Genomic DNA, 13,459 nt, shown 5'->3' on the forward strand with positions numbered 1-13,459 from the left:
ACTGAAAATATAAACCACTTTTTGTTTTCATTTTTGTCATTGAAGAGTGTGGCAGTGCAAACTGATGGTTGGAAAAAGGCTTGTTCAGAGAATACACTGATAAACATTCTAAAATTTATGATGCATCTTATTACACTAATAGTTCAGTGGCACCTGGTTGTTAACTGCTTTTCCCACGTTACATTCTTTGACCAGCATACTTTTCTTGTATCCTGCTCACCACTCATAATTTTCTACCATATAATATTCTTACTTGCATTTGCTTACTGGGGAAATCTTTTACTCTATTCATACATTCTTTTTTTGACAGTGGAAGTAAATGGTGTGTTGATTTTTTTTTTTTTTTTTTTTTTTTTTTTTTTTTTTGAACATGCTGACTCACACTCCAACAGCTCATCAGGCCCCAAAAACCATTTGCCTCAACCTAAAGTTATATGATAGTCAAAAAAGTAACTGGAATTATTTGAATTACATAATATCCTTAAAAATCTTCAACACTAGAAGACATGTAAATATGTGAAGCTTCTACAGGGGGTTTACCTTCTATAAAGTGACTTGCTGGGAGAACAAGGCATGTAATATTAAAAATAGGAACAAAAGTAATTGACACTTCTTGAGATGTGGAAGGGCAATAGTAGTGAGGGTTTTTGGATGCCTGGGATGTGTAGTGGGGAGGGATGGTGGTGTAAGGTGACTGAGCCACAGCATCTCGGCCACTGACTGTGCTATATTAAACACAAGATCTCAGCATTCAAGCAAAAGATAACCCTGGCCCATGGCTGGGCTGCAGAACAGGAAAACTCAAAACTGCTTACAGGTTTATGCAATTTCAAATTGACAGTAATTGACCAATCTCTACAAAATACACACAAACCATACAAACTTTTCACACAGTATATAAACTATCGCTGAATTTGGCAAAAAACTGAGAAAAGATATATTTATAATTCAGCATTACTGAGTGCTGATACTGTCTTGCTCACTGGAGGTGGTTTCCATGGGTGTAAGTGGTACTGCCATTTGGAAATGTGAGTCTGTTCAAAGTGGTTAATTAGTTCCAAAGTGCCAATATCTTGACTCACAAAATCATGCTATTGCAAATTGCAGAATGGGTGGGGCTTAAACCCTTGGTAAGCAAGTCCAAAAACTCTCAGCCCAGTGTGCTAGCCACTAGTTAATGGACCAGTGGTTGATATACCATCATGCCAGTTTTAGGACTTGCCTGCCATGGGTTCAAGTCCCACCCATTCTGTGATTTGTGACAATATCATAAGTGTGGATCATTGTAAATTGGAATGTTGTAAGTCAGGGCTCTGTTGTATTACAAAAACTGCAGTCAGGATATGCTCTTTCTAGTCATACGTAGCAACCAATACCTTCTAAAAAGTAGTAGGAAAGAAAATACTGTAATCCATAAATTATAGGTTTTACTAAAGGTGAACATTGGATGATTTGGTTATGATCCTGACCGAAAGTAAGGGTTGCATTGTTGCACTGATAAGTTGTTTGTCCTCTTCTCTGAAAAGAGACTTTGACATAAAGGTCAGAATGGTTAAATGTAATGGAGTATACTGCCACCACCATTTTCAGAATTAAATATTACTTTTTTAAGGTAAGAATCTCATTTTTACCTTTTATTTTTAATTTTTTTCTTTTTTTTTTTTTATATTTTAGGACAAAGGTGACTTTGATGGAATATCTCGAGTTTTATTTGGGAACAGCTTGGAGTTCTGGTTGCACCGGCTGCTGTTCCTTGATGCCGTATCCTACCTCAGCATGGGGCGCATCTCTGTTTCTCTGGATCGCTATGTCCTGGTTGACATAGATGACATTTTTGTGGCAAAGAAAGGGATACGTATGACTGCAGATGATGTAATGGTGAGGCTAATAACATTTTGTGTATCTTTTGTTTAGGAATTAAAACACCTTACTCATTGCTAAAATTGCTAAAAAAAAAAAAAAAAAATCAGTACTGTATAGATTTGGCAAAAAAAAAAAAAAATGGTTAACTATGTAATGCTTGGAATCATTGCCAGGTCATCTACAAATTGCTTCCTTAAATACTGATTTGTTACATATGATTAAAATCAATACAAAATAATAAATTGTAGTAAAGAACCATCTTAATATGTATTAATTTTATTACCATTTTAATACTATAACCATTAGAAGATTGGTAATGAGTGAATGTAAATTGTAAACAGATCTTAAGAGCCTTTAATATTTGCAGGCTCTTCTGGAATCTCAAAATCGTCTTCAAGAAATGGTTCCAGGCTGGAAATTTAACCTGGGATTCAGTGGCAAGTATTACAAGAATGGCTACCCTGAAGAGAATGTTGGAGATATGACACTGTTAGGTTAGTATGAGAATTAAAGTTTTTGTAATTAAGTTTGAACATACATCCTTGAAGATTGGTTATCTGTTTTTTTTTTTTAACACGTTGGTCATCTCCCACTGAGGCAGGGTGACCCAAAAAGAAAGAAAACCCCCAAAAAGAAAATACTTTCATCATCATTCAACACTTTCACCTCACTCATACATATTGACTGTCTTTGCAGAGGCGCTCAGATTTGACAGTTCAGAAGTCCCTCCAAACTGCCAATATTGCAAACCCCCTTCTTTAAAGTGCAGACATTGTACTTCCCATTTCCAGGACTCAAGTCCAGCTAACCGTTTCCCTGAATCCCTTCACAAAATATTACCCTGCTCTGACACCAACAGCTCGTCAGGTCCCAAAAACCATCCATCTCCATTCACGCCTATCTAACACGCTCACGCAAACTTACTGGAAATCCAAGCCCCTCACCCACAAAACCTCCTTTACCCCTTTCCCTCTAACCTTTTCAAGGATGACCCCTACCCTGCCTTCCTTCCCCTACAGATTTATACACTCGAAGTCATTCTATTTTGCTCCAACCACTCTACATGTCTGAACCACCTCAACAACCCCTCCTCATCTCTCAGGATAATAGTTTTGGTAATCCCACACCTCCTCCTAATTTCCAAACTACGAATTCTCTACATTATATTCGCACCACACATTGCCCTTAGACATGACATCTCCACTGCCTCCAGCCTTCTCCTTGTTGCAGTATTCACCACCCATGCAAGAGTGTTGGTATAACTATACTCTCATACATTCCCCTCTTTGCTTCTACGGACAAAGTTATTTCTTTTAATATAGTATATCTTTATATTACTGTACTTTTATTTGTTTGTTAATTTGAATCATTAGTGTTTTCATTACTTGCAATTTTTTTTTTTACATCAGTAGTCATCTCCAGCCAAGGTAGGGTAACAAATTTACCATCATTTAAAAATTTCTATTTATTTTCACAGAGCATGTGAATGATTTCTGGTGGTTTGGTCACATGTGGGGTCACACACAGCCTCACTTACTCACACAAACAGACCTCGAGGAACAGATGGAGCTCAATAAGCAGTTTGCTATTAGCCACAATATACCAACTGACTCGGGTAAGTTGGGCTATAAGTTTCTTCTTGGTTTTGCTACAACCAGCAACACTATCAGTTAGTTGTTAGCTTTTAATTTTGTGTGAATTTTCCTGTATTCAACAGGGATAACCTGTTTCACAGTTTCTAGTAGTTCCTAGCTTTAGATGTCATTGTACCATAGGAATGGTAAAAATCTAATGTACAGTAAGGGCCCCACTTATATGGCAGGTTAGGTTCCAGGCTACCGCTGGCAAGCAGAACACCAGATAACAAGTTTACACTAAGTTAGCAATAGAACTAGGCATTAAAAAAACAATAAAAAGTAAAATACACACACAGTATACTCATTATTTACCTCAAAATATTTGTAGACGTAATGTAAGGCAAAAGGTGAGTAGTATTTATTGTAAGAAGTCAGGTGTGGGTAGGTATGGTAGCCCTCCTGGCCACCCCACCCACGCATAATATAGTACGACGCTTAAAGCGCCCTAGAGTGATAAAATACATATACAGTACACTCATTACTTGCCTTAAAATATTTGTAGTCTTAATGGTCTTAATGTAGGGTGAGAGGTGAAAAGTATTTATTTGTAGAAAGTCAGGTGTGGGAGGTAGGGTAGTCCGCCTGGCCACCCCACCCACACAGAGTGCTATGTAAACAAATGGATGAAGTGTCCAGTTATGGTTCATACACGTTCATACAAACACCTTACATTGTGTACAAGTTGTCTCCACTGTGGTACTGTAGAATAAATAAAGACCAACACTTCCATTCTCATGGAACACCATTTTTAGAAGGAATGAAGCTCTGACAAGTTAGTACAGAATAAATGAACAACACTACTCCCATTCTCATGCAACACACCATTTTTAGAGTGAATGGTATTATTATTATAATAATTATAATCATAAAAAAGAAGTGCTAAACCCACAAGGGTCATGAATAGCTGTAGATAGAGTGAAGGCATACGAAAGGAATATTTTTCTACAGTTAAGCAACTGGTGTTTGACTAGAGAAAACGTAATTCTTTCATCACCCCTATAAACCGCTTGGTAAACAGATCTCATATTTGTCAATTTTTATACTCTAGGTGTATGTATCATGTTTATATGTTACGTAGCATGTTTATTACATAATTTTGAAAAAATATCATAGATGGATTAATGGAAATGTCTATATTAATGTAATATACGACATTTAATGCGCCCAAGAAATTATTATATGACGTCAAGAGTAGAGAGAGACTTAGTGATTTTAATGTGTACCTGCACTCCAGTACAGTATGTAAGTATATTTAGGTACAGGTACACTTAAGTATAATTATCAGAGTACATACATATAAAATATTCAGTAACTTTAAAACACTTGAAATTTTGTAAAATTTCTGGATATAATAAAGAGATGTGCTCACGGAGAATGTAAACAAACTGGGTGGAGCGCGCTGTATTAGAAAGACCGCTAGCTGTATAGCAGGTTTTGGTCATAATTTGAAATCCCCGTATTAGCGGAGTGCCGTAAACCAGGGCCGTACTGTACTGGTATTTTATTAATATTACTTAAGGAATTCAGTGAAAAGGTTCTAAGCATTGGATGAGTGATGATGCATCTTGGAAATGAGGGAGGATAAAAATGTTGCAATAATATAACCGTTTATGAGGTCCTGTTTATTAGGGTGTAATGTATGTATATTAACTGTATAGCTTTCTTGTCTTGTAATTTTACTCACAATTAACCTTCTGTTAAATTAAGATTTTTTTTCTTTGGGTATACCAAACCATGTTTAATTTTACTGAATGATTTTTATTTTAATATTGAGCAGGTTTTGTTTTTTCTTCCATGAATTGCCACTCAGAGCTTGTTGAAGATATGCAAGTGTTTCTATCCATCATCACAAAGGGATTGATAAAAAATTTAATGATAAAATCCCAAGAAATTTACACTTGCATGTTTAAAGTTTGGCTATGCAAATTAAGCTACCAACTAATAGACAGATTTTTATTTACTGAAAAAAGTTGTAGTACAGTACTAGTTAAGGATCTTAAATGGAACCTAAGTTACACAATAGGTGTTTGGATATTAAGTTTTTTCTTGTATGGAACACTTTCTGATATAGTATTTATGTTCATTAGGATATGGTGTAGCCCCTCATCATTCAGGTGTATATCCTGTCCATGAGCCACTGTATGATGCCTGGAAGAAAGTGTGGAATGTGCGTGTTACATCCTCAGAAGAATATCCTCACTTGTATCCTGCTCGTCTTCGGAGGGGTTTTATTCACAGAAATATTATGGTGAGTTAGTAAGTTCTTAAAGTTTACTCACGTGACTAGTGGATACTTTAACAATACGAAATACAGTACATGTATTTGATTCTGGCGCTAAAGAATTGTTGTTTTATTAACTTGTTCAGCATTGATGATGTTATTGTGAAGAAATGTTTTTACATTTATAAGTGTATATCTGAGACATTTATTCACCGAAATTGACAAGCACCCCCACAGTTACATTGCATAATCAGTGTGTAGATGGGTGCTACCATCTTCATTCTGTATAACTGATCAAAAAATTTCTCACCACCAGGTGCTACCAAGACAAACTTGTGGCTTATTCACTCACACTGTATTTATAGACAAGTATCCTGGGGGACGTGAAGTACTTGATGCCAGTATCCATGGAGGGGAGCTCTTCCAAACTATTGTGTTCAGTCCAGTAAGTTTATGCTGGTTTTGTGTGCAAGGGGCTTAGATATACAGCAGTCATGTGTGAGTGTGTTAGATAGGAGTGAGTGGAGACAAATGGTTTTTGGGACTTGATTAGCCGTTGGAGTTTGAAAAGGGTAATATTTCATGAAGAGATTCAGGGAAACCGGTTAGCCAGACTTGAGTCCTGGAGGTGGGAAGTACAGTGCCTGCACTCTGAAAGAGGAGTTTGGGATATTTGCTGTTGAGAGTGACATCTAAAGTGTTGTATCTGTGCACCTCTGGCAAGACAGTGATAATGTAAATGATGGTGATTCTTTTTCGGGTCACCCAGCCTAGGTGGGAGATGGCCAGCATGTTAAAAAAAAATGATCTAAACTAATATTTTCATGCTGCTTACTATTTTTGATACCTAATCTTCTCTGTTTAACATGATTTAATCACCAGATTTTTCTTTCTTTTTGGGTCACCCTGCCTCGGTGGGAACGGCCAATGTTATAAAAAAAAATTGTCCATGCAACGGGCTAGTAACCCTTCACCTGTATAAATTACTAAATGTAAAAAGAAAGACTTGTTTTTCTTTATAGGTCACCCTCTTTTGGTGGAATGAGGCTGGTTTGTTAAAAAAAATATTTATCCATTTTAATCCTATGATATTTTACAAGTTGTCACTTTTCTCTGTTTAGCAAATGTTAATTAGACATTGCGATGTGATTTTCATAAGCCAGCGAAATGTTTACTTTGATTCTTTATGTTGACAGGTTATATAAAACCACATTTTTTAATACTTTGTAAATAATGGCTCCTGTTCAGCTCTTTAACCTTTGTTAGTAATACAGTACTATTATATTTTGGTTCCTTGCTTGAACATTTTTTCTGAACTTCTGCTTTTATTGGAATCTCTATGGAGGTGAATAAACTCTGTACCTGTTGAGACTAAGAAACAGTTTTGGAAAGAGATAAATGAGACAAGAAAAGCTGGGGACAAAAAAAAAAAAAAAAAGCCTGGGAAGCAAGAGGGCACAGCAGTTATAAATGTGGTGTTATGTTGAATGAGTAGGTGGAAGTATTGGAAAGATTAAAGAAATGTTTTGAGTTACAAGTTCATGGTGAAAGAAAGGTGATTTCATGCAAAAGACTGGGAAGAACAAATGAGCCAGAGGCAGGTGTAGAGGCAGTGGGCAGGCTTCAAGGGATTGAAATAGTGGGAATAGATGGAATTAGGAGAAGGTGTGGAGTTAATAAAAGTATTAGTCAGAGGGCGAAGAGGGGTTGTTGAGGTGGTTTGGTCATTTTGAGAGAATGGATCAAAGTAGAATGACATGGAGAGCATATAAATCTGTAGGGGAAGGAAAGCGGGGTAGGAGTCATCCTCGAAAAGGTTGGAGGCAGGGGGTAAAGGAGGTTTTGTGGGCAAAGGGCTTGGACTTCCAGCAAGCGTGCGTGAGCGTGTTAGATAGGAGTGAATGGAGATGAATGGTTTTTGGGACCTGATGAGCTGTTGGAGTGTGAGCAGGGTAATATTTAGTGAAGGGATTCGGGTAAACCGATTATTTTTATATAGCTGGACTTAAGTACTGGAAATGGGAAGTACAATGCCTGGACTTTAAAGGAGGGATTTGGGATATTGGCAGTTTGGAGGGATATATTATATATCTTTATATATGCTTCTTAACTGTTGTATCTGGGCACTTCTGCAAAGACAGTGATTATGTATGAGTGAGGTGAAAGTGTTGAATGATGATGAAAGTATTTTCTTTTTGGGGATTTTCTTTCTTTTTGGGTCACCCTGCCTTGGTGGGAGATGGCTGACTTGTTAAAAAAAAAAAAGGACTCGACTCCATGGGGAAGTGAAACAGAATTCTTCCTTCATAAGCCATGCGTGTCATAAGAGGCGACTAAAATCCCAGGAGCAAGGGGCTAGTAACCCCTTTTCCTGTATACGTATATTACTAAATTTCCAAAGAGAACTTTCGTTTTTCTCTTTGGGCCTCACTGCCTCTGTGGGATATGGCTGGTTTGTTGAAAGATGATGATGGAATTAAGAGCTGAGAAGCTGAAAGCAGGCTGGGATACAGTTTAAAATAGTTGGTGTATTTCTTTAATTTTATTTTTTAAGACACAAGTCTTCTCCCACCAAGGTAGGGTGACCCAGAAAACTGAACACTTTCACCATCACTCATTCAATAGCTTTCTTGCCAGAAGTGTGCAGACTTTACAGGTCAGATGACCCACTGAACTGCAACATTCCTACCCCTTCTTCAGAGAGGAAGAAAAGAGTTGCCTACTACAGAATATAGCATTCTTAAAAAAAAATGAGAGAGATCAGTATACGTATAGTAAATTGAAATGGAAAAGATACTGAATGTGTGGAAGGAAAGGAGCCCCACTTAATGCACTTGATCAGAGAAACTGAAAATATCCTCCTCATCCTTGGATTTAACCTAAATGCCTCCCATTCCCCAGACACTATTTGACCCTTATGGGTTTAATGCTTTTTTTTTGCGAGAAGGATGTTGAATCTTCACAAAAGTATTTGTCTGGCAGACTTTTACACTGAAAAAGACTCTGACATGTCTGAAAGCATTGCTGTGAAATAGGGTCTGGAGCAGACATTGATATCATATCATCACTTGTATAAAGTACTGCTTGGAAAACAAGGAAAAGATGCATAACAGTATACTTGATTACCCCACTCCAATATAAAGTTTCCAGTGTAGTAAAAAAAATAGATTTTTACAGCTAATACAGTACATTTGTATCCATTTATAAAATTCATTCTTACAATAGTTTGTATTTTTATGTGAAATTTTGAATTTGAATAGAACAGGTGAACGTTTATATAATACTACTTAATCAGTGTGCACTGTATATAATCACTAAATTGTAACACAACAATTATAGAAAATAATAATGTGTATTGCAGGTTAGCATCTTCATGACTCACTTAAGTAACTATGGCAATGACCGGCTGGCCTTGTATACATTTGAATCTATCATCAAGTTTGTGAAATGCTGGACAAACCTCAACCTACGCACTGTACCACCACTTCAGCTCGGAGAGAAATATTTCCATCTCTTTCCAGAAGAGAGAGATCCCATTTGGGGTGTAAGTGTGGCTTCTTGCTTTACTCTCTTGACCTCTTGTATCTCAACAGGAGTAGCAGTGACTAGTGTGTCTCAGCAGGTAACCTTCATGATTGTAGACCATGTAGTATATAATTATGAAGGTTATTTATTGTGCCTGATACTTCTTGGCATGTTAAATACGAATATTGAAACTCGATTTGTTGTCAGAGGACATAAATTGTAAAAAATTAATAGGATAGTAGATATGTGACTAGATTGGGTGTAGGGCACAGGGATGAGTGTTAATTGGAAATATGATACATGTCAGTAGTTTAGTTTCTATGATTCACTTTTAATTAACTGCTGAGGAATAATAAAAGTCCTCCCCTCTCCCCCATTATAGTATCCATGTGCAGACCGGCGACACCTGGAGATTTGGGCCAAGGAGAAGACCTGTGAACAGCTACCCAAGTTTTTGGTAATTGGTCCACAGAAAACAGGAACAACAGCTCTTTACACATTCCTTGCCATGCACCCTGCCATTGTGGCCAACTATCCATCACCTGAAACATTTGAGGAAGTCCAATTTTTCAATGGGAAGAATTATTATAAGGGGATTGATTGGTGAGTCTAATAATCCTCTTTGGGAGCCTCACAAAAAAAAAAGGACAATTTTAAGCATATTTGATATTATGGATTTGCCTTAAGAGTGGTTTTAATGATTTTGCTACATTTTATTAGATTGTTGTCTCATTTGTGTACTGTATATTTATGAAACTCTAACATTATCTTTTCATAGTCATAACACTAATGGTTAGTCTGAGAATTTGTCTACAAACATGACATGTTTTTGGCTCCTCATATATCACACATCATATGCTGGGAAAATTTGTTTGGGATTTGAAGGGTTATGTTAATTTCTTAACAAATATAGTCATATTTTTAATGTCCATATTAACAGAAGTAGAATGACATGGAGAGTGTATAAATCTGTAGGGGAAGGAAGGCAGGGTAGGGGTCGTTCTTGAAAGGTTGGAAGGAAGGGGTAAGGGAGGTTTTGTGGGCGAGGGGCTTGGACTTCCAGCAGGCGTGCATGAGCGTGTTCGATAGGAGTGAATGGAGACAAATGGTATTTGGGACCTGACGATCTGTTGAAGTGTGAGCAGGGTAATATTTAGTGAAGGGATTCAGGGAAACCGGTTATTTTTGTATAGCCGGACTTAAGTCCTGGAAATGGGAAGTACACTGCCTGCACTCTAAAGGAGGGATTCAGGATATTGGCAGTTTGGAGGGATATGTTGTGTATCTTTATACGTATATGCTTCTAAACTGTTTGTGTTCTGAGCACCTCTGCAAAAACATTGATTATGTGTGAGTGAGGTGAAAGTGTTGAATGATGATGAAAGTATTTTCTTTTTGGGGATTTTCTTTTTTTTTTGGGTCACCCTGCCTCGGTGGGAGATGGCTGACTTGTTAAAAAAAAGAAAAAAAAAATTAACAGAACATCCTAGGTAGTAGGTTGGTAGACAGCAACTGCCCAGGGAGGTACTACCGTCCTGCCAAGTGAGTGTAAAACGAAAGCCTGTAATTGTTTTACATGATGGTAGGATTGCTGGTGTCCTTTTTTCTGTCTCATAAACATGCAAGATTTCAGGTACGTCTTGCTACTGCTACTTACACTTAGGTCACACTACACATACATGTACAAGCATATATATACACACACCCCTCTGGGTTTTCTGCTATTTTCTTTCTAGTTCTTGTTCTTGTTTATTTCCTCTTATCTCCATGGGGAAGTGGAACAGAATTCTTACTCCGTAAGCCATGTGTGTTTTAAGAGGTGACTAAAATGCTGGGAGCAAGGGGCTAGTAACCCCTTCTCCTGTATAAATTACTAAATTTAAAAAACTTTTCTTTTTCTTTTTGGGCCACCTTGCCTTGGTGGGATACGGCTGGTTTGTTGAAAGAAAAGATGATGATTAACAGAACATGTCTGAGTACAGTATTTTTTAATCCTTTATTGAATAATGTAACTTAAATAGATATTATTTTAAAGAAAAAAGTAATTACTTGAGTACCTCAAAATATTTCTTTGTAATTTTATTTTTAATTGTTTTTTGTAGGTATATGAAGTTCTTCCCAGTTCCAGCCAATTCTTCCAGCAAGTTTTTGTTTGAGAAGAGTGCCACATACTTTGAGGGAGAAACAGTGCCACAGAGAGTTAGAGCTCTCCTACCCAGTGTCAAGTTGGTGAGTCTTTCTTGCTCTTGCAATACTAACAGTGTTGGTATTGCTGTACTCTGGTACATTCCCTTTTTTTGTCTCCATAGGTAAACTTTTTTGATGAGTAAGACATGTCAGCAGTTGGTATCTTTATTGACCTATTATTGAATATGTCTTACTCATCAAATTTGCAGTATTGTTTACCATATATAACAGATAGTAGGTTGGTAGACAGCAACCACCCAGGGAGGTACTACCGTCCTGCCAAGTGAGTGTAAAACGAAAGCCTGTAATTGTTTCTTTCTTTCAACAGATATTTTAACACAACACCCACCCTTTTTTTCTCCCCTCATCTATTCTATGGTTTACCTCATTTTTCATAAACCCATTTGCTAACACATCCACTCCCTAATATCTTAATACATCTACTTCCTCCTTATTCCTTCCCATTTATAGATTTAGAAAAGGCATATGATAGAGTGGATAGAGGAGCAATGTGGCAGATGTTGCAAGTATATGGAATAGGTGGTAAGTTATTAAATGCTGTAAAGAGTTTTTATGAAGATAGTGAGGCTCAGGTCCATTCTGATACTCAGTCCATCATTGCCTAAATTTTTTGTTACCCTCATCACCTTGTTCGTTTTTATATTAAGTTTTGACTTCCTTCTTTTACATACCCTCCCAAATTTATCCACCAACCATTACAACTTGACTTAAGAATCCCCCAAAGGAAGTGTCATAGCTGTGATAACTCTCACTTTGTATCAGATCCAACATCTTTTAATCCCACACCTGATGAGGATCTGGTAGACATTTGACAGCCCTAGCCTTGGGTCGTGCTGTGAAAGTAGGAGCTCCAAAATCGCAAAGGGCATCATAGGCAAGCCCTGTTTTAAGTTGCCCTATTATGAGTTACTGCTATTAACCTAGGATATAGGGCAAGGAGGAATAACACCTTGTAGGAGTGAGGAAGAGCCAGTTGTGAGTGTGGGGGAAGTCTGAGGCAGTGGGTAGAATGAAAGGGGGTAAGACAGCTGGGATTGATGGGATAAAGATAGAAATGTTAAAAGCAGGTGGGGATATAGTTTTGGAGTGGTTGGTGCTATTATTTAATAAATGTATGGAAGAGGGTAAGGTACCTAGGGATTGGCAGAGAGTGTACTTAGTTCCTTTGTATAAAGGCAAAGGGGACAAAAGAGAGTGCAAAAATTATAGGGAAATAAGTCTGTTGAGTATACCTGGTAAAGTGTATAGTAGTTATTATTGAAAGAATTAAGAGTAAGATGGAGAGTAGGATAGCAGATGAACAAGGAGGCTTTTGGAAAGGTAGGGGGGGGGGTGTAGACCAAGTGTTTACAGTGAAACATATAGGTGAACAGTATTTAGATAAGGTTAAAGAGGTTTTTGTGGCATTTATGGATTTGGAAAAGGCATATGACAGGGTGGATAGGGGGACAATATTGCAGGTGTATGGCATAGGAGGTAGGTTACTGAAAGCTGTGAAGAGTTTTTACGAGGGTGGTGAGGCTCAGGTTAGAGTATGTAGGAGAGAGGGAGATTATTTCCCAGTAAAAGTAGGCCTTAGATAAGGATGTGTGATGTCACCGTGGTTGTGCAATATATTTATAGATTGGGCTGTAAGAGAAGTGAATGCGAGGGTCTTGGCAAGAGGTGTGTAGCTAAAAGATAAAGAATCAAACACTAAGTGGGAGTTGTCACAGTTGCTCTTTGCTGATAACACTGTGCTTTTGGGAGATTCTGAAGAGAAGTTGAAGAGGTTGGTGGATGAATTTGGTAGGGTATGTAAAAGAAGAAAATTAAAAGTGAATATAGGAAAGAGTAAGGTTATAGGATAAAAAGATTAGGTGATGAAAGATTGGATATCAGATTGGAGGGAGAGAGTATGAAGGAGGTGAATGTATTCAGATATTTAGGAATGGACGTGTCAGCAGATGGGTCTACGAAAGATGAGATGAATCATAGAATTGATGAGGGGAAAAGGGCGAGTGGT

At 37.5% G+C, this 13,459-nt stretch overlaps 1 protein-coding gene across 2 annotated transcripts in view; it reads left to right on the top strand.

Moving 5' to 3' along the window:
* The window catches only part of sfl (N-deacetylase and N-sulfotransferase sfl), a 48,729-nt gene that overhangs the window by 22,629 nt on the left and 12,641 nt on the right, over positions 1–13,459 (top strand). For both annotated transcript variants that reach the window (XM_070095580.1, XM_070095581.1), the window contains exons 6-13: positions 1,675–1,878; positions 2,231–2,357; positions 3,341–3,478; positions 5,588–5,748; positions 6,038–6,166; positions 9,083–9,265; positions 9,629–9,849; positions 11,349–11,475. In XM_070095580.1, coding sequence (XP_069951681.1) covers positions 1,675–1,878; positions 2,231–2,357; positions 3,341–3,478; positions 5,588–5,748; positions 6,038–6,166; positions 9,083–9,265; positions 9,629–9,849; positions 11,349–11,475 — 1,290 coding nt within the window. The remainder of the gene's footprint in view (positions 1–1,674; positions 1,879–2,230; positions 2,358–3,340; positions 3,479–5,587; positions 5,749–6,037; positions 6,167–9,082; positions 9,266–9,628; positions 9,850–11,348; positions 11,476–13,459) is intronic.

The sequence above is a fragment of the Cherax quadricarinatus genome, chromosome 50 (genome assembly GCF_038502225.1).
Source record: "Cherax quadricarinatus isolate ZL_2023a chromosome 50, ASM3850222v1, whole genome shotgun sequence".
NCBI classification, from domain to species: domain Eukaryota; kingdom Metazoa; phylum Arthropoda; class Malacostraca; order Decapoda; family Parastacidae; genus Cherax; species Cherax quadricarinatus.